The sequence below is a fragment of the Brassica oleracea genome, chromosome C2 (assembly GCF_000695525.1).
Source record: "Brassica oleracea var. oleracea cultivar TO1000 chromosome C2, BOL, whole genome shotgun sequence".
Lineage (NCBI taxonomy): Eukaryota > Viridiplantae > Streptophyta > Magnoliopsida > Brassicales > Brassicaceae > Brassica > Brassica oleracea.
The window spans coordinates 9,486,941-9,511,544 of record NC_027749.1 but is presented as its reverse complement, the minus strand read 5'-3'; the positions used below and the strand labels follow the sequence as shown (position 1 = coordinate 9,511,544).

At 33.0% G+C, this 24,604-nt stretch overlaps 2 protein-coding genes across 3 annotated transcripts; both read right to left on the bottom strand.

Moving 5' to 3' along the window:
- Window positions 1–1,430: 1,430 nt before the first annotated feature.
- Window positions 1,431–11,742, bottom strand: LOC106327093 (calcium-transporting ATPase 8, plasma membrane-type). 2 transcript variants are annotated; one of them, XM_013765118.1, is made up of 34 exons: window positions 11,389–11,742; window positions 8,389–8,580; window positions 8,078–8,194; window positions 7,938–7,974; window positions 7,741–7,856; window positions 7,521–7,655; window positions 7,352–7,441; window positions 7,197–7,266; window positions 7,038–7,108; window positions 6,870–6,953; window positions 6,710–6,787; window positions 6,542–6,616; window positions 6,342–6,425; window positions 6,188–6,270; window positions 5,981–6,089; window positions 5,830–5,885; window positions 5,646–5,688; window positions 5,460–5,543; window positions 5,218–5,343; window positions 5,047–5,112; window positions 4,855–4,953; window positions 4,475–4,585; window positions 4,206–4,373; window positions 3,937–3,996; window positions 3,677–3,841; window positions 3,347–3,463; window positions 3,098–3,196; window positions 2,853–2,990; window positions 2,606–2,752; window positions 2,415–2,549; window positions 2,228–2,335; window positions 2,032–2,123; window positions 1,833–1,930; window positions 1,431–1,700 (listed from the first exon to the last, which is right to left on the bottom strand). In XM_013765118.1, the coding sequence occupies exons 2-34, from the start codon at window positions 8,530–8,532 to the stop codon at window positions 1,690–1,692; spliced, it is 3,216 nt and encodes a 1,071-aa protein (XP_013620572.1). In that variant the 5' UTR covers window positions 8,533–8,580; window positions 11,389–11,742; the 3' UTR covers window positions 1,431–1,689. The 2 variants fall into 2 exon arrangements, with proteins under 2 accessions (XP_013620572.1, XP_013620571.1); XM_013765117.1 differs by lacking the exon at window positions 11,389–11,742 and adding an exon at window positions 9,060–9,285.
- Window positions 11,743–21,711: 9,969 nt separating this feature from the next.
- On the bottom strand, window positions 21,712–23,521 carry LOC106322392 (nucleolar and coiled-body phosphoprotein 1-like). The gene is made up of 6 exons (XM_013760421.1): window positions 23,229–23,521; window positions 23,067–23,131; window positions 22,400–22,976; window positions 22,244–22,327; window positions 22,091–22,152; window positions 21,712–21,979 (listed from the first exon to the last, which is right to left on the bottom strand). The coding sequence occupies exons 1-6, from the start codon at window positions 23,457–23,459 to the stop codon at window positions 21,874–21,876; spliced, it is 1,125 nt and encodes a 374-aa protein (XP_013615875.1). The 5' UTR covers window positions 23,460–23,521; the 3' UTR covers window positions 21,712–21,873.
- Between the last annotated feature and the right edge of the window lie 1,083 nt (window positions 23,522–24,604).

The following is a 24,604-nucleotide window of genomic DNA, read 5'->3' as shown; positions in this document are numbered from 1 at the left end:
GACCGAAACAGGTTATGCGGGATTACGTGGATCCGTATTTTTTTTCATTTCTTAGTTTACCTGAAAAAAACGAGAGAGAGAGAGATTGAGAAGAAAGCAATTCTTGTGACTTTTCCCCCAGAAAACATAAGGAATTCCAGCGATGATGATTCGAGCTCCGGTGATGATGATTCGAGATCCGGCGATGACGACTCTAGCTCCAGCGATGACGATTCGAGCTCTGGTGGTGTTTTGATTTGGTTCTCTTTTTATTACACACAAATATGAATTGCTTTATTACAATGTGAGATTTCTTGTTTAAGTTGATTGGTTTTGTTTTCAATACTATGAAATAGTGTTTTTCTTAAATTAAATTTGGTTACAATGATGTTGTTTATGAGAAAAGTTAGTTTTATATCATGTCACTTGTATAAAAAGTGATTCACGGATTTTTTTTTTTGAAATCCAAAGAATCACAAAGAGATGGTTTGATGAAGACATACAACACTTGAACCAAGTTATTGCAAAGACAACAATTCAATTAGATTCAAACTTAATAAAATCTTATGCTGATAACAAAAAAAAAGGCTTTTTAACTCAAGAACGCAAGCACAAACAGAGCTTTATGGCATTGGTTTTTAAGGCTTTAGTGAAGCTTAATGAGGTCTCTTCAACTCGCTTACACAATTCTTCCACTTGAACATTCATGAAAAAAGTTGTAGATGAAAAAAGTTATAGTAGGCGATTTGATAAGGAGGCATTCTGCGGGACGGCCCGCAAAGGCATATGTTATGTGGTACGGGTTTGGGCCGGCATTCTGAGGATTGTCCCGCGCGGGACAGACCCGCTGTGACCCGCTCGATAACTAACCCGCCGCGGTACGGCACGGGACGAGATGGATAAACCTGTTTGACATCTCTAGTTAAGAGTAGGCATGTCTCCTTGTGTCTTGCTTGGGATCCTTATGTAACCGCTAAGCTTGATATCTGTTGGTTTCTCCATACTCACGTTCACCAAAACGTCTTGGCCAAACAAACTCTTGGTTCGCACCATGACATTTGAACTCTCGTAGACAGTGTACCCTCCCAAACATGATCCCAGTCTCGGTAGATGAAGCCATCATATTGGCTTTTATCAACTTTAATTTAGGTGCAAGTGTATAATTCTGAAGACGTTAGACGAGCTTCTGAAGCTCTCCCCATGGGTCAATTACAAACACATATCCTGGGTGATTTCTTTAGTATAACAACAAGGACAATGTCGCCAGTTTCTAAGAAATCTAACTTTTAAAAACAAATCAGTCGACGGAGACCGGTTCCGATACCCCCAAACAACAGTGTTTGGAGCAATACATTGACTAATATAAAGCCTCGATATTATTATTAGATATCCAAGACTTCCATTGAGATTGAGAGGTCACGGGAAACGGGCATTAACTGCTGAGCTAACGATAATAAAATAACGAGTTTCCATATTTCATGGTTATAAAATCTTCACCAGTCAGTCAATAATATTGTAAATAACCGAAAAAACATGAAATCCAAACTTGACCGCATAGACAAACCCCGAAAAACTGTACTTTTGGGTTTCCAAAATATATCAATAAAACCCATCATTAACACCAAACGAAACGTTGTTTTTGTTCTTGTTAGTCCTAGAAGTAGTGTACTTTAATCTCGCGTAGCGTCTGTCATAAAACCGGCATCCAAATCAGAGTGAACCTGTGGCAAATAAAATGTTGTTAATACTTCAAAAAATTACCAAATTTTGGTAAAAGGGAAACGCTAACCAAACCGAACATTCCAATTTGTACTAATGATAAAATCACAAGGCTTCAAAAGTTTGTTGTTTACCTTCTCCAGAAGATTTTTTCTTTCCCCAGCATTTTAGTTTGTTGCTGAGAGGAGTTTTTGAAACCGGAATGAATTTCCCCACCAGAGCAAGAGGCCAACTGCTCAAATCAACAAAAAAGTTTTGTGTACAAAGTTAGAAGTGTTTCAACAAGCACTGCACATGTAAATGTAGACAGTATATAAAATAAAAAAGCGTGACCTGATCACACCGATGCCAACACATATTAGCCATTGTTGCCAGTTAAGTTTTGTTGTGGAAGCGAATTTGCCGAGGAACTCAACAATGATAACCTGACAAACGACAAAATAAGATTTAGTCTCCATGTGGAAAGAATAAAGGATGTGTAAATTGCAATACGTTTTTGTGATGGACTCTATTATTATTATTATTATACCTGGAGGACGAGAGTTATGACTATTATTCCCATGAAGAGACGATTCTTGATAACGCCTTTGAAGATGTTCTTCTCGTCTGGTTTTCGAGCATTGAACTCGTTGAATGCCTGTCAAAACCAAAATAAAAATCAAATTAACATACGCGCTTGTTTACATGCTCAAGGCTTTTCCTTTCAGTTTACTTACTTGGCAGATAACAAAGGCGTTGAAAATTATTGTGTTCTTCACTCTGGTGGCATGTGTAGGAACTTCATGCTCGAGGCCAAGTATGCTTATGCCTCGGAAATTGAGAACTAGCAATACGCTCACTTGATAGATAGCCTGAGAGTTTTATATTAGTATGTTGGTGATTTCAAATATACAAAGAGTTTTTTTACCTGAATCAAAAGGTTCCTCCACATGATGTTGGTAATAAGAGGCTCCTTTCTGCCCACGGGAGGCCTTCCCATGAGGTGATCAGTGGGTGGTTCGGTAGCCAAAGCCAATGCTCCGAGAGTGTCCATAATCAGATTAACCCACAGAAGCTGTATGATTAAAAAAAACGTCAAGTGTATGAACAAAACTATATATGTGTTTTAGTTGGAGAGAGATTTGAAACGAGCCAAAAGAAACAGAAACTCAAACCTGCACAGCGGTAAGTGGAACGCCACCACTTGAGATAGCAGCTACAACGTTAATGACAAGAGCGGCAACATTGACTGTGAGCTGAAACTGGATGAATTTCTGAATGTTGGCGTAGACTGATCGTCCCCAGCGAACAACCTATATACATCAGACGCCATCCCATGTTTGGTTGGAATATCGAATAATCAAATTCAATTGCGAGAAAAACTTTCTAGATTTTGGCAATGAAGTGAATTTGAACAAACCTTGACAACTGAAGCAAAGTTATCATCCAAGATGATGATATCCGAACTTTCCTTAGCCACTTCTGTTCCTGCTATTCCCATAGCAAGACCAATATCGGCCTGAAAATCCAATTAAAAATCCAACACCAATCAGAACATGATCGGCTCTGAATAAGCATAGACAAATACTTGGCAAATAGAGCTTTCAATAGTTATAGACTTCGGCATAACCAGTTTTTCAAAAATTAGCAAAATTGAAGAATTGTTTACCTCGTGCAGTGCAGGAGCGTCATTTGTCCCATCTCCGGTCACAGCAACAACATGCCCACGTCTTCTCAGAGATTGTACCAGCAGAAGCTTGTCATTGGGAGATGATCGGCCCATAACCTTCACACGTGCAGCAAACAATTAAATTTCTAGTTAGGATGTTACTACTGTATCATATTACAATTACTGATGCATCTGATGGTCAGGGACAATATATGAATCGGGTGAAACCCAAAGACATGCCAAACTATACATAGAATGAGACAAAGGCATTCAAATTAACTACCAACCAATTCAGACTGAAGAATTCAAAAGAGGTGTTATGAACATTACCGAGATTTTGTCACTAATCTTGTCCCTTTCTGCATCAGTCAAGGCGCGGAATGATTTTCCTTCAATGAGAGTAGGCTCGGAGGCATCAGCATCTGAGGTTAATATTCCACACTCCAAAGCAATAGCCCTCGCAGTTTGGACGTTGTCTCCAGTGACCATACGGACCTGAACATCAACAAATACAATAAAGTGATCATGCAAGCGTTACTAGCCTAAAACGAGGAAACAAATAGCAATGAGACTTTTAATAAAACAAGTACCTTGACACCAGCATTCTGACACAATTGAACTGAATCTTTGACTCCTGGTCTACATGGATCCTGTGCACATTTCAAACAATTCGTTAAGAAACACTACCAAGAATATTGCAGAACATAACATACGGTTGTTGTCTGAAATATAAGAAAATTGGTGTTAAGCGGAAAACCGAAAGCAATCTCGAAGGATGAGAGGCCCACTGCCACAAATTTTGCTCAACTAATCTCCAGATAAAGTAAAACGTACAGAAATAAACTAAATCAATCCTCACCTTTATGCCTACTATAGCTAGCAAAATAAGGTCGTCTTCTGGGAGTACCCACTTTGAGAGTTCTTCGCCTGTTGGGACCTTTTCAGCTTCATAGTGTCTAAAGGCCAGTGCGACACATCGTAAGGTTCTTCCAGCCATCTCTTCGATACCATTCTTGAAATACTGTGCCTGGAAACATCAAAGAAACACAGTAACCATAAGGTAAATTGCAGAATCATACAGATACGCTTAATTTAAGAGGTTAATAAATTAGACTTCTTTTCACAAACCTTGTCTTCAGTCATTGGTGCCACATTACCATCCTCATCGATGAAGCTTCTGCAAGATGCAAGGACAATTTCAGAAGCTCCTTTCCAGTGAACATGAACTTCACCATCAGCCTGAAAAGTAATATCGAAAATAGAAAGTCAAATAAGTGAACTGTGCTTATAGAGAACTGAGAGAGCCAAATCACTTTTAACTGCATCGATACAGTAGACCTCACAAGCCTAATTTCTTTCACAAACTTACACAAATAGAGTACAAAAAATCCCATGACAAGAAAGAAATGAAGAAAATGATTTATTTCCACATAAACTCATAGTATCATTGCCCAAAACGAAAAAAGACAATTCATATAGTATCTATGTTATAGCAGCAGACATGTTACCGTTTTTACAGCAACACCACCACGTTTCTTCTCAGAGTTGAACGGAAAAGCATGAAGAATAGAAGACTGCGATCTGGCTGTCTCGAAATTCATGCCCAGCTGAAAAAGAGGAAAATACAAATCACGCCTCAACTAATAAGCTAAAACACTAAGTTCGAACTAGAAAACAATGGTAACTTGAAAAAACTAAACCTTAATTCCCCAGCCAAGAATAGCCTTTTCCGTTGGTGAACCAGAGAACTCTAAATCACCGCCACCCTGTCAGAAAATAAAACCCCATGAGTGTCTTCTCTAACAGGACGCAATGCTCAGGAAATTATCTTAAAAGTTTGACTTTTTAGTCAAGCTGTCAAAGCTACTTACCTCTGGTACGTAAATACTACCAGTTGTGTTTTGAGCTATTCCTTCAACGCATAATGAAGTGATAGTTGCTGGCAATTGTTGAGTATCTGTTTTCTTTCCCCCCGCATAAGACTCAACCACTGTCATCTATGTTTTTTTTGGAAAAAGAAAAAATTAGTAACATCAAGTGACGAAACTTTCTCAAGTATATTACTCTAATTTAGAGCAAGAACCCAACCCAGATTTGTAAACACAAAACACACCTGATTCAAAGTTAGTGTTCCAGTTTTATCGCTGCAAATAGTGGTGGCAGAGCCCATTGTCTCACAAGCAGATAGCCTCCGCACCTGTGTGTCAAATAGTTGTCATGTTAATAGAGCTTCTAAGATAACATACATTGTTCACTCCCATCACACAAGAAAGATAGGGAGACGGAAAAGTAATCATACCAAAGCCTTGTCTGCCATCATTTTCCTCATTGAATAGGCAAGACTGAAACGAAACAAAAATAGTAGAAAAGCAAATACAATCAGCAAAGAAAAGTGAACTTTTTAAACTATGAAACTAGCACACAAAACAGAGTAGTTGAAAGGGAACATAACTTTCTGATGTAGCAAGATAGAAAGTGCTTACGTCAAAGTAACTGCCAATGGAAGACCCTCAGGCACTGCCACTACGACAATCGTGACCTGCACCAATAGCAGAGTATTAGCATTTCGACAGAAAATTAAAGATTCTTACTGTCCGCTCCCTTTTTGGTTAAGATGATAACTAAGAGACATACCGCTACTGTAATAACTTTGATCACATCATCAACTACATGACCGATTTTTGTCTTTCCTTTGACAAATTGAGGACCTCCCCTTTCGTCTTCAGTGTGACCGGTGAAATATCTGTAAAAAGAGAGAACAACATACATAATTATAAACATTCAGTGATGACGATAAGGATTAAGTTTCAAAACAATAACCAGCAAAGATAGAATCCTTACCGAACCAGTAGAATCACTAGCACACACGCAGCAACAAATAACCCAATGGATCCGATAAACGTAGCTACCCCATTTAATCGCACCTAGTACAAGCCCGTCAAAGATAAGCTGAAAGAAATCAAGGTTCGGTGTTAACAATGGTCTAAAAATCTACCTGCAAGGGAGTTTCTTCACCATTGTCTTCAGAAATACTGGCCATCAGCAATCCCCATTCAGTGTTGACTCCAACTCCAGTAACCTTGCATAAAGAAAAGACATAAATAATTTAATTATATCCTCAGATATACCAACTTTTTAGTATTAGCTAATAACTATTTTATGCTATGCAAAAAGAAAAACTAGGAGGAATCCTACCAACATAACACCATTTCCATCTGCCACTTTACAGCCAGACATTAGGAATGGGTCCTTGTTAGCGTCTTTGTTAACCTATCAAGAAAAGAACAGCAGACAGTTAAGAGTTATCCCAAAAAGAAACGAGAAACATAAACAACTTCACTGTCATAGAAAACAAAAACATACGATTTTGCTCTCTCCAGTCATGCTAGACTCATCAAGGGCAAGAGAGTGGCCAGCTATCAGCACTCCATCTGCAGGGACCTAAAGATCATTTTCACTTTCAGTTAGACACAAGGTAATATGGACGAAGACAAAATTAAAAGGAATTGAATAAATCATATACCTGATTGCCAATGTTGAGGGGTATGACATCACCAACCACAAGGTCATATATTGACACTTCCACTCGTCTTCCACCTCTTACAACCTGTACAGCAATCAACGGTGTAACAAAGAAGTAAACATGAAAAAGAGAGAATGAGAAAAGATTTTCACTAGCGCAAATTCATACCTCCAGATGTATGTTTCTCTTTTCATCATTCAAGTTCTGAAACTGGAGGGACTGTTTGTAGTCACTGACAGCTGCAGAGGAGGAGAATGAATGCATCAGAAAAAAAAAACATTACAGAAGTCATTCCCAAAATAATTCAGTTGAACAGAAAAAGATTACCAGTCACAACAACCACAAGAATCACTGCAAATGCAATGCTTCCTCCATCATACCATCCTTCTTTGATACCCTGCAAGGCAACGATTAATTAAAGTCGATATTACACTTCTGAAAGAGGGAAGAGCAGATTTGATTAATTAACTTCATCAACAAACCTCCGTTTTTATCCCGAGAGCTAAAGAGGCTACCGCAGCCACCATCAGAATAATCAACGTGAGATCCTGGGAAGCATCCCAAAGAAACCTCTGCACAAGAAACCAACAGGCTTTATGAAAGTGAGCAAGGAAAAACATATATTCAAGTAGCAAAGAACCATCTACTTACCAGAAACCCTTTCCCTTTCTTGCGAGGGTACGTGTTTGAACCATAGATGGTCTTGCGATTTAGCAAATCATCATCATCATCCCCACTGATACCTTTCTCTACATTTGTCTTCAGTAACTCAGACAACCCTTGAGCCTGATGCAATTTCACACCAACAAATTAGTTCTGACCAAGAAAAAATCAAGTACAGAAAATCCACCAAAGAGACCACACAACTTACCCCTCCATACTGCTTCAGAGAACTAACGTTATGATCCTTCGACATCAACACAAGCTGTTCAGGTCCGATTCCAAAATCACCAGCTGGAGTAGCAGAAGCTACTGATTTTTCAACCCCTGAATAAAAAGAAGACCACGCCAGTTACAGAAATATAAAGACTACGCACAGCACAAACGCATACAGTTCACCAACATTACCTTGCTCACGCCCCATATCTATGAAACGATTTGCAGCCTAACACAAAAAAAAAACATTCATTATCAGTAAAAAAAACGGTCCATATCACATTCACACCAACACCATGATTCACCAGCCGCTAGATAAAAAAAAAACTAACCAAAAGAGCATGAGCGTGGCCTCTGATCTTCTGTCTCATCTCCCTCGTCTCTTGCTCCTTCTTCAAATCCAGTGTGTAACGGAACCTCCTTGAAGCGTTGAGCACTAGTGCAGCTTTCTGCGAATAAACAACATCAACGCAAAGATCGATTGCAGATACCAAAAAAAAAAAAAAAGTAAGAAGCAGAGTCGCATAGAACACAACGAACAATCCCAATAAAGAATCATATAACAACATCAACGTTATGATCCTGTATGTACGCAGAGTTAAGTATCTGTATGTAGTTTACAAGAAGAAGGAGTAGGTCTTACTCTCCACTGTTGGAGCCGCTCGACGGAAGCATTCTTCGCGGGGATGGAGAAGGTGTCGCTATCGGAGTCGGCGCTGTCGCTTTTGCCGGACTCCAAATCGCTTCCCCGGCGTCTTCCCGGAGATTGCTTGAAGAGGCTAGTCATCGTAGTCGGAGGAGAGAAAACACCACCACTCACTCTCAATCCCTAAATCTGAGAAGGGAAAAGAAACAAAAAAGATAAGCTCGCTGTTTATACTTTAAAAGGTTGCTTCTGCTTTCAACCAACCACGTGAAATAGCAAGCTGGTGGTGAGGGGAACACAAAAAGTAAAGCCTCTCTTCGAATCAAAGTATTTTCCGAGAATCTCAATTTCAAATTCGAATTTCAAATTTCAGATTTCTTCCGAATATCACTGACATTAGCAGATTTGAAGCCAAAATCGATGTGCGCGAGGTTTATTCCACCCACGAGAAAAGCGCGCTTTAGCGGTTACGGTTAAAGCAAAGCAGTCAACAGATTTTCAACAAACGAAGAAGAAGACGAAGAATAAAAGGGAGACAAAGCGACCAACACTGCAAATCTTACATTAAACAAAACTAATTTAAATTAAAATATTATTTAAGACGAGAAAACTTCCTCGGTTATATAAAACCAATTAAAAATCGTAGTCGGTTTATAACCAAATTCTACCTGGATTGGAGGAAAACTCTGGTTAGTTCGCCGGAAAACGTTGCTTGTTCTCGTCGCTTTCAACTTTCTCTGTGGGGGAGAGAGAGAGCGCTTGGGAACGGTAGCGAATATTTATAATCGATATACGAGTGTATCGTGTATGTATAGATAGACGAGGGATTAGGGTTGATGAGTAAATCTTCACATTCAAACTTTATAAAGAAGCCCCTGCTGGCCCGTTACTTTCTTCTTTTTTTTCAACTACCCGACGTGGCACGCGTTAAATAAATGCTCGTAGTCGTGTTAGATTAGCCTTTTATTATTTTTAATTAATTAACAAATATCTGTATTATTCCTTTTAATTAAACCAATTTTTTTTTTAAACGCTACATAATTATGCTATTACAACCGTAAGAAATATTACAGACGATTGATTCTACAGTCGACAATTCTCCCTGCCATATGAGGATTCATGCCTGACTATATCACCTGAGCCGCTCTATCGGATTCACGCTTGACAGTATTCTTTGCGTCATGTTGTAGATATCTTGTAAGATTTTTCTCTTTTAATTCGCATAATTCCGCCTTTTCCGAGAATTGAAACTCAGATCTCATAGTGTAGAAGCATTAATGAACCCTTGGTCAAACCACTGGACCAAAGGGGCTTCCACAATTAAACGGAATCTATCTAAACAAAAAAAACATATTACAATTTACAAGTTTGAAATAGAGGGATTCCCTAAGATATTTTTTTAGTTTATTTTTACAAAAAAAACCTCCAAAATTTTTTTTTATCGAAAAGTAAATATATTTATTTATATATTCGTAGGGTTAAATAACTCTAGATTTTGGATTTGAACTTAAGAAGTTGGGGTTTTGGGAGTGGAAGTTTCCGAGTTTTTGGGTTCAGCCTCTTAGGCTCATCTGAGTATTATAGTATATGTCGGGTTCGGTTAACACTTCAGCTCGAATATAATTTGTAATTCATATCAAAACCCATTTAGGATCGGATTTTGGATATTTTTAGATATCATATCAAATAAACATAAAATTAGTATATATATATATATATATGTATTGATTTAAGTTTTAGATACACTGTAGATATCATATCAAAATAAACATGAAAATTTGAATTATTTATTTACGTTTTAAATACTTATTTTAAATACTAATTCAGATTGAATATTAAGATTTGAATTTTATTGGATTTTTGATTTTAAGATTTCTTGGTTTGCCCTTTCAGCTTATGTTGATAACATTATTTGGAAATGTTTTATACCATCTTACAAGATTCATTCGTTACATCTTGGATCAAATATGAATTCTCTTTTTTTTTTGTTCTGTTTGGATTTTGGCTTATTGGTTTGTATCAAATTTGTCTCAGTCAAACGTTTATAGTTTTTTGGATCAAATAAGTATTCATGGTTCTAGCAAAAAAGTGTAATTAAGTTTAATATTTTTACGTGAATTTTGTTAGTTTTTTTAGTAAAACACGCCGTTTAGATTTCTATTAAAAAAATTCAGTTAAATTAAATTAAAATTATATCTATTGGCTCGGTCAGCACAAATTTGTATGTTTTGGATTAACGAACAATCATGTTTTTGGCGAAAATGTGTAAATTCATTTTTTGTTTGACCATTTTCTCTTTAAAATATATTATTAAACCAAACCTAAGTAAGATTATCTTTAAGTTTAAACCAAACTTGTCTTATATAAGATATGATTCACCAAACCTATCTTATAAAAGATATGATTTACCAAAGAAGAAAAATAAATCTTCAAAAGTCATTAATCTGGTGGCTGTTGCTGATCAAAGAAAATCATTACCATTATGAAACATGTGTTAATTTAAATTTAGTTTGCTAATTTTATTAGATAAGATTTGTCATTAAATAATCAAATAAAGGCAAATAAATATATCTATATTTTATTAGTTTCAATCTTTCAGATAAGACTGCTTTTAAATTAAAATTGATTAAATAAATTAGTAGATATCCTAAACGGTTAAAAATACATTTTCTATTGAAGAAACATTAGTGACAGATAATTTTGAACAAAGAATTCTTCAAAACTTTTTGGAAGTTGGATTTAATACTTTATTAGGTTTATATTAGTTGGTAAATTTTCAGCAATTAAGAATCTAAAGTAACAGTTCCTAAGTCTAAATAATCAAAATATTCATAAAGTTATACTAAATTAAACTGAGAAAACATAAAATGCTGAAATATAATTAACCATCAGCCAACAATTATAATAAACATTTCATATAGAACTGTTAAGCAGTTCTTTGAAATGTTTTGTTTGTACATTTTATATTATATATAACTTTAAACAAACATTTCATACCTCTTGAAGAAAGTTGTTGATTGCGCCTTCTACCCTCCGACCAAGACATCTTCAAAATCATTCCGAATTACTTTCATGTAACATGGCCAGAGTCAGGAGATTAACCTCTTCTTAATATTATCAGAGACTCTCACTGCTCTCCGATGCTTATTGTATTTTGATGTCTGATGGGTGGTAGTTCAATCTATGCTAGCTTCTGAATTCGCTTTGTCAGGTGTAGGCTTCTCATTGCGAGGACGAGGGCAGGCACCCCAAACTTCCTCCGCTTGTCGCTGCCTTAGCTCTCTTCTTACTTTCTCAGCATTAAATATAACTATTATGTTCTGTTCGAGAAATCTAACTTATTCTAAACCAATTGGAGCTTCGTAATCTTATTAGTATGTTTTCCGTTATTTATTCAGTCAGCCTCGATATAAAGTGACTACAACGTTTTTCTGTCGTGATGCAACCGACTGCTGAATCTATAACAAACCCCTATCAAATAATCCGGATCGACTCTATTCATGATCGAGAAATAGATTAGGTTGACCGACCACTAGAATTACGTTATTTCATATTTGATATCTTTTAAAAAGTAATAAAATATTGTCAAATAATATTAAAAGTTTTTAGTAATTTAAACCTACAACTATTTTTAGATCGGATAGAAAACCTCCAACTATATTTTTATGATTTTAAACCTTTAACTATTAAACCGTTAATGTCGTTAACCTTCCGTTAACAAAATCGTTTTTTTCTTAAAAGAGATCCGTTAAAATGAAACGCGGGGTTTCATATAATCAGAAAATGATAAGAAATGTTTATAATTAACTTATATTTTAGTGATTTAAACCTTCAACTATTTTTAAATCGGATGGAAAACCCCCAACTATAATTTTATGTTTTAAACCCTCAACTATTAAATATTTAATGGCTTTAACCCTTCGTAAAAAATGTTTTTTTTCTTCTGAACAGTGATCCGTTAAATCGAAACGTAGTGTTTCATTTAATCACAGATGTCACAAAATGCTTTAAACCCCTTTTATCAATGGCATGAACAATCACAATTCATCCAAAAAAAAAGGTTCTTCTTTATTTTCAAGAACCATCGAAAGTAAAATAAGTAAAAAACTCAGTTATTTTTAAACTTAGTTTTTGCTTTTCTATTCATTTATTTATCAAAAAGATGAATTTTGGATTGTTAATTAACTTAGGTTATTCATCTCTTCAAACTCAAAATTTTACCTAGAATTCATTTTTTGGATAAATTCTAGATAAAATTTCAAATGTGAAGAGATGTATAGGCTAGGAATCATTACAAAATTCACATTTTTGATAAATAAATAAATAAACATGAGAAAAAATAAGGTTAGAAACAAATAAAGTTTTTTGATTTATCTCAACTTTTAAAAATAAAGTATTCTTCTTCCTTTTTCTAACCTTATTTTTAAAAATTGAGATAAATCAAAAAAACTTTATTTGTTTCTCATGTTTAAATATTTATTTATCAAAAATGTGAATTTTGTAATGTTTAACCTAGCCTATATATTTCTTCACACTCAAAATTTTATCTAGAATTTATCAAAAAAGTGAATTCTAGGTAAATTTTTGAGTGTGAAGAAATGGATAACCTGAGTTAATTAACAATCTAAAATACATCTTTTTGATAAAAAAAATGAACAGAAAAGCAAAAACTAAAACTAGAAATAATTGAGTTTTTTACTTAGTTCATTTTTGATGGTTCTTAAAAATGAAGAATAACCTTATTATTTTATTTGGGAATGAATTGTGATTCTTCATGTCCATTGATTAAAAGGGTTTAAAACATTTTGTGACATTTTATGCGATTAAATGAAACACTGCGTTTCAATTTAACGGATCATTGTTCAGAAAAAAAAACATTATTTACGGAGGGTTAAAGCCGTTAAAGATTTAATATTTGAGGGTTTAAAAACATAAAATTATAGTTGGGGGTTTTCTATCCGATTTAAAAATAGTTTGAAGTTTAGATCACTAAAATATAAGTTAATTATAAGCATCTATTGTCGTTTTTCTGATTATATGAAACGCCGCGTTTCATTTTAACGGATCGCTGCTAAGGAAAAACTATTTTGTTAACGGAAGGTTAACGACATTAACGGTTTAATAGTTTAAGGTTTAAAAACATAAAAATATAGTTGGAGGTTTTCTATCCGATATAAAAATAGTTGGAGGTTTAAATTACTAAAAACTTTTTTAAAAAATTAAAAAGTAAAAAAAATAAAAAATAATAGTAATTACAAAAAAATATTTTTAACGTTGTCAGCAAAACACTAAACTCTAAATTCTAATCCTTATATTCTAAATCCTTGGGTAAACTCTAAATCCTTGGGTAAACCCTAAAGCATTGGATAAATCCTAAACTATAAATCAAAATTATTAAACACTAAAACACTCAAGGGTTTACGGTTTAGGGTGTTTTAGTGTTTAGTGTTTTTTATTTAGAGTTTAGTATTTATCTAAGGGTTTAGGATTTATCCAAGAGTTTAGGGTTTAGAATTTAGAGTATAGAGAATATGATTTAAGATTTAGTGTTTTGCTGGCGACGTTAAAAATATTTTTTAAGAATTTTTTTTTCTGGAACTACTATTTTTTTTTTACTTTTTTTTTTAAAAACATAATATAACATTACAATATTTTGTTTCTTTTTTAAAAGATATCGAATTTGAAATAGTAAAATCATATTGGTCGGTGAGGTTCACGCTAGGGAGTAAACCCAAGAATAACTCTATTTTATTTATCCAACAGTTTTTTTGCCCGAATAGTACTTTCCGATTTACGATAACTATTAACAAAAACGCGGAAACACGGCGAGCGACGCAACTTGTAGAAAGTGGCGTCTGAATGACAAATAATTGTTTGCGGATCAATTTTTAAAAAGCATAGTTACTGAATCAATTAAATAAAATCTAAGAGCTTATCATTTTAAATAAATAAATCATACTATAAGATTTCTTATATATTTATAATAATAATGCGCGTACAGTTTCTCACCAAAATTTCAAAATAATTATAAAATAAGAATACTAAAATACTGATAAGTATTGAAGAAGTTTCTCAACTGTAAGAGATTTAAGTGGTTTTATCTGTATTATTTTTTTATATAATTTTGGTGAGAAACTAAATAGCTTTGTTCAATCGTGTGTCCAATGCAACATACGACTTGGAACCAGTTGCAAATCGTAAGTTCTAGTTATTTTACAATGGTATGACTAGTCGCAAATCATGATTTATTTCGTTGAAAATGTGAATGATTTAAATATAAAATTCTGATCTTGTGATAAGCATGGAAATAAAATCTGAAAGTCGAAATCCGAACTGTATCAATGTAAACATATATGAATTGATCATGTAACATATTACAAAACATATTAAAATTCAAAGTGTTATTAACCAAATTTTAATGAATTATCCGAAAAGTTTGAAAAACTGGAAAAAAATGAACTTAAGATCCAAATTAATATTCGATGTAAAATATATCTGAAACATCAAACATTGAGTTCTCTGTTTATTTTGAATGATATACTGTATAAAATAAATATCTAATATTTAAATAAATATTTTAAATAGCAAGTTTGATGTTTATTTTGATACAAACACAAAAAAAAACATCTGTATCGAAATAATTTAAATTTGAATGATATATGATTATTAGTTTATAGATTTTAAGATATATTACAACTTATAAAGAAATCTGAAGTGTTATCAATCGATCATGATCCGTATTTATACAATTTTAGAATAAGTTTAGGAGGATAAATGCAAAACTTGTAAATCTGAATACATGACTCGAATTTGAATAGATACTCAAGTACATGCCTATAGTCGTCAACACAAAAATAAACAAAATGTTGGTTATAGATCGCAGTCTAGTCGAGTTATAGCGACATGTAAACGAACACGGTTTTAGTCGTGTTCAAAACCACTAGAAACATCCGTAAAGTGAGATAGATTTGTGATGGGAAGGCTCGTATTTAAAATAAAATAACAATCGATATTAACAAACCAAAATAATTGATGGGTGTGTCATAACTCATAATATAATCCAAACTATATCTCGAGATTGCGCAGATTTTTGTTTTCATTTATTTTTATATAAATATTTTGTTTTCAATTCTAAATTGGTATATATTATAATATATATGTGTCTATCAATTTTTAAAACATAATAAGTTTACGGTATATTTTTTTCATTGAATAGATTTTTTCAAACTTTCATATGTATTTGTATCTTCTTTTATATATATATTTTTTGATTATTATAGCATTATTAAAATCGTAACAATATATATAAAGATTAGTAAAATATCTTTTTATTGTCATATTCAAGATATTATAACATTTCACAAATTTAGAAAGTTTTTAAAAAATTAAAATTTTCATTTTGTGGATTTATATAATCGAGTAAATAATTAAACATTTAGTTTTTGTTTAATTTTTAAAATAAACTAATAAACTATATAATTTAAAATTTCTTTTTATTGGTTTAAGAAAGTAAAAATTAATCATTGTTAGATAATATAATTGTTGTTATTTAAAAAAATCTTTATAGTTTTAAAAGTTAACATCGACAAATATTTAAATATTTAACATATAGAAGTATAGTATTACAATATTAAATTATATTGTTTAAATCAAATTATTGATAGTCTAATAAAAATATCTGATAAATTTAAAATTTAAATGATAAAATTAGAGATTAAATGTAATATAATTTTATAAATATATATATTAGATTTATTTTTTAAAAGATCACGCATCAAACAAGTTGCGACACTCTCTTGTAAAAGAAGCTCGGGCAGGCGAGAAAATTCAGACGTGTCTTTTGTCTTTTGTCTTTATTTATGACGTGTCGATACGAAGGAACACGATTTCTTACGTGTCAGTTTGACTTGCCGACTAAGAATGTTGACCATAACGAGTAGAGAGGACTATTTATCTCTTTTTTTTTTTTTTGAAAAAGAGGACTATTTATCTCTTTGGTCGACAAACTTTGTAGCTATTGTAAGTATATATACAAAAGTATATTCATATCATATATTGGCCAAAAATATAATTTTCTCTATTTTAGATAAATTTTTCTTTGTTTTGAAAATATCGAAATGGACAAAAATGAAAGGACGTATACCATGCATGCACATGCGAATTACAAGTTTAAACCCTAGAAAGATATATATGGTCGTAAATATTAAATACCCTTGAAACATCAATTCATTCTCGAATACAACTCTTTATCAACTTCATTAATCAAATACATTAGTTTTGTGCAGCTGTGCTGTAATAAATTCCTTCGAACTAAAAATGTTATCATAAGTAAGCTCTCCAATTGTATGTTAAAATTTGCAGGAAAAGAGAATAGAGGGAATGGTAGACTCTCTCTCTCTTCTCTCTGAGATTTTTGAGAGATCGAGAGTCGCGGTGGTTCTTTCCACGAGTTGTAATTACCGATTCTTGTACACGGTAGTCCCTTTGACGGCGTGTAGCCGGCTTTGCTTCTGGTGGTTCGCGCTTCCTTCGGCAGAACTATCCGATGTTTGTATCCGGCGATGAAACTTTGATGGTGTTGAGTGCTTTTTTTCGAGCCGTTCCGTTCGTCATCGGTGGTTATCGCCGGCCAAAGTATCGCAAGATTGGATGGTGTCGTTTTGTTTCCTCGGGAGTGCTCGAGGTGTGTGAAGGGTTCGTTATGGTGGTGGGGGCCTGAGCTTGGATGAGATCTTGATTCCGTTCGATTGATTCTCTCTGATGCGTACGATTAAAGAAACTGGATCCATTAGTCTTCCAATACAGTCGTTGGAGGTGGTTTCGGTGGTTCTGGTTAAGGTCCCGGTTGAATCTGGTGTTGTGGGTCTGATTCCGGCGTGTTCCGGCGAAATTCGTGGTTGTTTTTCGTCTTCGCCGATGGTAACCTCGCGGTTGGGGCACGATCGGTGGCGGTACGATGATCGTGTGACGCGTGTCTTTCCTTGTTGTTGAGGTGATGGCACGTGTTCTCCTCTTTTGGTTAAATCAACACGCGTGTCTTAAGGCGTGTATTTGTCGGCTTATCCGACTTGGTAGTTGGGCCGGAGGCCATGTTTTTAGTTTGTTGTTTTTGTTTGGTCCGTTTGTTTTGGGCTTATAGGGGTTGGGCCCTGTTGTATAGTTTTTTTAGGCTTTTGCCTGTTTTAATATATTATAGATGGCGGAAAAAAAGCTCTTCAATTGTATTTTAAACGGAAAACTAGATCTTGATCCGCGCAATCGCGCAAATTTTTTTTCATTTATTTTTATATAAATATTTTGTTTTCAATTCTAAATTGGTATATATTATAATATATGTGTATATCAATTTTTAAAACATAATAAGTTTACAACTTAATAGATTATTTTAAACTTTCACATGTATTTGTATCTTCTTCTATATATATATTTATCGGATTATTATTTCATTATTAAAATCGTAACTATATATATAAATATTAGTAAAATATTTTTTATTGTCATATTCAAAGATATTGTAATATTTCACAAATTTAGAAAGTTTTTTTAAAATTAAATATTTCGCTTCGTTGATTTATATTACAGAGTAAATAATTAAACATTTAGTTTCTGTTTAATTTTTAAAATAAACTATATAGTTTAAAATTTGTTTTCATTGGTTTAAGGTAGTAGAGATTAATCAGATAATATGATTTTTGTTATTTTTTTAAAAATCTTTATAATTTTAAAAGTTAACATCGATAAATATTTAGATATTTAACATAAGGAGGTATAGTATTACAACATTAAATTAAATCTATTTAATTTATACTATCTATAAATCTAATGGATCATCTATTCTTTAATTTCAATTATTTATAATCCAATAAAATTTTTTGGTAGGCCCAAAATTTAAATGATAAGATTAGAGATTAAATGTAACATGATTTTCTAGGAATAAGTCCATTAGATCTATTTAAAAAAAAATCAACATAAATCAATGTTGTAACTTCTGTTTTAATACATAAGATACCATCTACTTAAAGTTCGTTAATGTCAAATATTTACATTAAATTGTCCTCAAATATAAATGCAATTTGTGGTTTGTCCTCAAATATTCAAAATTTTTAGGTTCACCAACCAATAGTGTTTGAGTATTTGATATTTGATATCTTTTAAAAAAAGAAATAAAATTGAATATCCAAATTAGATTATATTTTTAAAATAAAATAATAAAAATACATAAAAATAGTTACAAAAAATAAATTAATTAATATTGTTAAATCTTTAGCAAAATATTAAACCCTATACCCTAAATCCTAAACCCTAAACGTTAAACCCTAGGGTTTAGGGTTTAGGGTTTAGTGATTAGGGTTTAGGGTTTAGGGTTTAGTGATTAGGGTTTAGGGTTTAGGGTTTAGTGATTAGGGTTTAGGGTTTAGGGTTTAGTGATTAGGGTTTAGGGTTTAGGGTTTAGTGATTAGGGTTTAGGGTTTAGGGTTTAGTGATTAGGGTTTAGGGTTTAGTGTTATTAAGATTTAGTTTTTAATGTATGATTTAGGATTTAAAATTTTCTAATGGTTTACGGTTTATCCAAGATTTAAGGTTTATAATTTAGAGTTTGGAGTTTAGGATTTAGAGTATAGGATTTAGTATTTTGCTAAAAGTTTATCAATATTTATTTATTTATTTTTTGTAACTATTTTTATATATTTTTATTGTTTTATTTCAAAAATATAATCTTATTTGGAAATTCAATTTTGTTTCTTTTTTTAAAAGATATCAAATATCAAATATTCAAACACTATTGGTTGGTGAATCTAGAGGTTCACCCTAGGGGTGAACCCAAGAAAACATTTCTTGTATCGTATTTGTATTGACAGGTAGATTGGTTTTTCATAATTTATTGGTAGTTAAATTAGAATATTATGTTCTCTATCATATAAATAAAAATTAGAAACAGAAACAAATACATATATTTGTGGTAAAATTTTCCAACTCCAAGTAATGTTCACAAGAGGAGGATGCTAGGATTGATTTGAAACATAGTTAACTAAAATGACTATTATGTTTTAAATGTCTTTATCACGTTATGAATTTTTTTTGAAACACTGTATGAATGTTGTTTACTTATTAAATTCTCGGTGTTCTTTCTTCTTGTCAACTACCATCTTTCTCTTATTGGTCATAAAAAACAGAAAAAGTAATCAGCGTATATTTATGTCGGCAAAATTCTACAACAGGAGGAGAATCAATATTTGTTTTTTTTTTCTGTTTAGAGGAAGGGTTAATCTGCGTTTTAGAAAATATCTGTTTTTACCTACTTTTGATTGTACCATGAGAAAAAACCAGGCTGGTCCATTATAATAGGAACAAAAATAACAAAAGCATATATTTTGCTAATTTTAAGTTAAGGATCCACGCATTGCACAAAATGAAGATGGTCTAAGCAAATTATTTTTATTTACTATTATTTATTTTGCTTTGATTTACAGAATCAATATTAGTTCCAATATACCAAAGTAAAGCAAATAAGGCAAACTCCGTATGAAACTTTAAAGAACCAAAACATTGACCGGAAAAAATCTTGCATGTATGTTAAAAATCGATATTAAAGTTACGATACATACACTGATCAATACTTTTGGGCATTTCCAATTCTACTCCGTATTTTATTCTAAAATTAAAATAATGGAGTGAAAAATAAAGTAATGAACAAAAAATTAAAAGGATTACTCCATCTATAGAGCATGGTTGGTGATGCTTTCAGTCGGAACAACCTTTCTCTATTTCTTCATTGTGCTTCTAGCCTTAAATTATTAATCACGTCGTTATCATCAATACTTGTACTTTGAGCGAAAGAGAATCTGGGGGTTGATTTCGTAATCTGGAAAACATTATAGGTGAGATGTGATATTACTAAACACATACACACCTACAAATATACAGTTTTGGGGACCATATAGTTTCACACTCAAAATATACTTTATAACATATATCGTATGTCGGCGATGTATTTTTCTCAACGGTCTAATCTGTGTTTTAGAAAATATCTGTTTTTTTACCTACTTCTGATCGTGACCATGAGAAAAAACCAGGTTGGTCCATCATAATAGGAACAAAAACATCATAATAATTCAAGTAACAAATGAATAAACAAAGCATATATTTTGCTAATTTTTATATTCTTTATAATATTATGATATACTAATAAGAATGTAATAATTTCTGCGAAAATCTAATTGGACATGGCCAAGCTCAATATCTCTTGATGTAAACGTTATCAAAATGGGATGCTTAACCAGAGGTATGGTTACAAACTTACAATGGATTGAAATCATGATAGTTACGTTGGTAAACTCACAAGAGATATGCAACACGGGGACGTGATTTTGAAAAAATATAAGTTTGGGTACATAATAAGTAGGTAGCTTTGCCTGAGGCTCAAGAAATGACAAACGAATAAACTAAGCTACACCTTCATTAGTGATATTTAACAAACAAAAAATGCAAGAGAAGATACAGTTAAGAAATGGGAGTTTGAGGAAGTTTTATTAACAAATAAATCTTACAAGAAACACAACTTTAAGCATTGGATTCTGTAATTCAAAACATCAAATATTAATGCAAGTATTGGCCAACAAAAAGAATCGACCGACACATAAAATAATATTTCCTATAGCAATATTTTCTTAAAATTATTCGAATAACAACTTTCAGTGATTAATGAGTGAGGTTAATATAAACGAAAATAACACTTTGCCTAACCAAAACGCAAGAGGCCATAAGAAAGACACTCATCTTTACTTTCTTTTTTTTTTCTTTTTTTTTTTGAAACTAAAACTCATCTTTGCTTTCCATCCCAAATACTTTTAACTTTCTAATAAATTTGATTACAAAGTATAGAATAAAGCACCACTCACACATCACACATTAGCAATAAAATAATAAAATCCATTACACAAGCATATGCTTTAATACAAGGAAGTTATTTGGATTAAATAAAGTAGTTTTTTAGAAAGCAAATAGTAATATTAAAAAACATTTCAAAATACAACAAACATATGTGTATGTCGGCTTGAATAAAATATTTCAAGGGAGTATAAACTTTACGAGAAAAAGATAAGATTCTATGAGTTTTTTTTTTTCCTGAACCTCATTACTTTTGAGTCTGAATTCACAAAAATAAAAAACATTTGAGTTTATCTTTTATGGCAAAAAAAAAAAAAAACATTTGAACCAAGAGCTTATTCGTAAATCAGGGCCCAAATGATCCAAAGTCACCAATATATATAGGCCCAAAGCCTAGCTACTGAAACAGAATTTGTTCTTGCAAGTTCAAAATGAGACCATTAACCACAAACAAAAGATCAACCCTATTTCGGGTATAGTGATCTGGATAGTTTTACATATTGAAATAAGCAGATAAGAATGAAAAAGATGATCAATCAAAAAGAGAAGCAAAGGCAAATGAAAATAAGACAAGTGTTGCTTATCAAGTAATCATCATTCATCGTCTGAGTACTCAAACTTAACCGAATGCGACTCAAGATCGATCTCTCCTCCTCTGTAGCTTCCTCTTTTCTTCTTCGTCTTCTCATGTCGGAAACCCCTTTAACAAAAACAAAAGGCAAAAATTGAGACATCAAGACATGAAGCCTAAACCAAAGCCAAAACACGGACTCTGAACCAAACACAGTGTCCAACGGATGAGAAGGTTTACCTTCCTCTGACTTGTCCTAGAACCTCTTGAGCTTTAGCACCATAACCCGAATCAGCACCACCCTATACAAGACAAAGAAGTAAGCTTTCCAATAGAGTCATTATGGTTAAACAAAGGTTGCTATGAAGGGAGAAGTGGAGATTGTATAGGAACCTTTGCCCAATAAGAGTTGTCTTTAAGCCTATCGTCAGTGAACACAACTTCCTCAACGTTAACTCTCTGAAACGGTTTCTTCGGCTGCAAATCAAAGTTAAAACACACGCATCAGTACACAATCACCTTCTCAAAAGATGATGCAAATGCTGTTACCTCTTTTGAGTTAGAAAGCCCTTTTCCTGACTTCTTGTCTGTTGATTTTGTTTCGCTTTGCTCAACGTTACCGTTCTCCTTAACAGGTGTTTCTTGAACACCTATGTCGTCTTCTGCTACAATCTCTTCCTTCTTCCTACGTTTAGAGTCCTCATCATCATCCTCTGTCTGTTCTTTTGTCTCTTCTTCAGGCTCTGATCTTTTTCTCTTCTTGGAAACTTTCTCCTCATCACCCAACAAAGTCTCAGCCTCGGTAGCTTTCGACTTGTTTTTCTTCTTCTTCTTTTTCTCTTTCACTCCCTCTTCGATCTCACCACTGGTCTCTTTAACCTCCTCCTCCTTAGCTACCTCCACTTTCGATTCCTTGTTCTTCTTCTTCTTCTTGATCTTTTTCTCTTCAACTCCATCTTCAATCTCAGCATCAGTCTCTTTAACCTTCTCCTCCTCAGTTACCTCCACCTTCTTCTTCTTCTTTTTCTCCTTCTTTACCTTGTCTACACCTTCCATAGCACTCACCTCCTCAACTTCTTTCTTTTGATCACCAGATTCATCTTTCACCTCCACAGCTTCGAGATTGCTACATTACACATAACAAGAACATAGAAACATGAATCAACCACTAAACTTATATCTTCCTAGCATGTAATTCACGGTTACAAAAGCCTACCTCTTGTTCAAAAATACGCCGTAGACTTCCTCTAGATCCGGTAACGCACTATTCAATTCCTTCTTCTGAAACATTTACAAAAAGAACACACATTCATGTCAACACAAGAATACATCTTTCGAGTAAAGTTTTGGTCTTTTTCTCTAAATTGATTGTGCAAACCTCGATCTCGGCTTCGGAGAGGAGTTTCTTGAAGCATTTGGAAAACCCACATCGCTCCAAGTACTGAGCTACCGAACGGAGAAGGAGAGCCTTCTGCTCCGATTTCAAGCTCAAGGCTTTGCTCTCTTTAGCCATTACAGGTCTGGAGATCAACACTTGACGAGGCGTGAGAGCTAAGAGGGCTGGGTTTAAGGTGTTTCGAGAAGGCACCGTTGCTAGGGTTTTGGGCATATGTATATGAAGCTCGTGAGCTTAGGAGAAATCTCTGATGAAGACAAAGGATTTAGGTTAAAATTAGGGGTTTCAAACCAAACACATAGTTCCGGTTCGGTTATTAAGTAACTTCAGTTTATTCGGTTAGGTTTTTTAAAACTGGAATAACGATATGGGCTGGACTATGAAGATTACTAAAAGCCCAGTGTATTGGGTTTTGTAGACAAGGTTTGTATTTATAAATATATGGGCTTTTAGAGTCTGTAAGTTTTATTAGGGGTGGGCAAAAAAATCGAACCGAACCGAACCGAGTCAAACCGAACCAACCAAACCGAAACCGATTCAAACCAAACCAAAGTCTATTTCAGACCATTTGGTTGAAGATTTTCCCAACCCGAATGGCTCGGTTTAAACCGAACCGAGCCAAAAAACCGATGTGTTTTGTAATTATTTAAATTAAAAATATTAATAATACCAATATACTAAAATTCTAATACTATACCACATATTTTCTATTTTCATTCATTAACATATATTATTCTAACCTAATATGTAATCATCAAAGTATTTGATTTAAAAAAAAATAGAAAAGTTTGTATGTTTATATATTTGTATATGTAAACGTGGATGTTAATCTAAATCTAAAACCTAAAGCAAATTTTATTAAAAACAAAAGTTTTTCTCTACAACGTCACATGGAATATGATTCATTACAGACTTTTTAATAATGATATAAGAAACATTACTAATGATATTGGGTTTTTTATTTTAGTTAACTTTCATTTGTTTTAATTTTTATATACTTTTTGTGAATTTTAAAAAAATTCTGTTTTAGTTTTATATTGAATTTAGTTCACATAATTTATGTTTATATAATTTATGTTTTAAAACTCTTAAAAAAATTAAACTAAGAAGAACCTAATTAAACTGATCCAAAAACAAACCGAACCAAATACAAACCGAACCAAATATAAACCGAACCAAAACCAAACCGAACTAAACCAAACCAAACTAACTATGGTTTATTTCAGTTGGAAAAATACTAGAACTGAACTAACAAAACCAAACCGAACCCGAACCAGACCGAGAAAATAACCGGCATTTGTAACTATGATCAAAATTGTAGACAAGATGCAACGTTTGTTTCTTATTTCGTTGAGTTC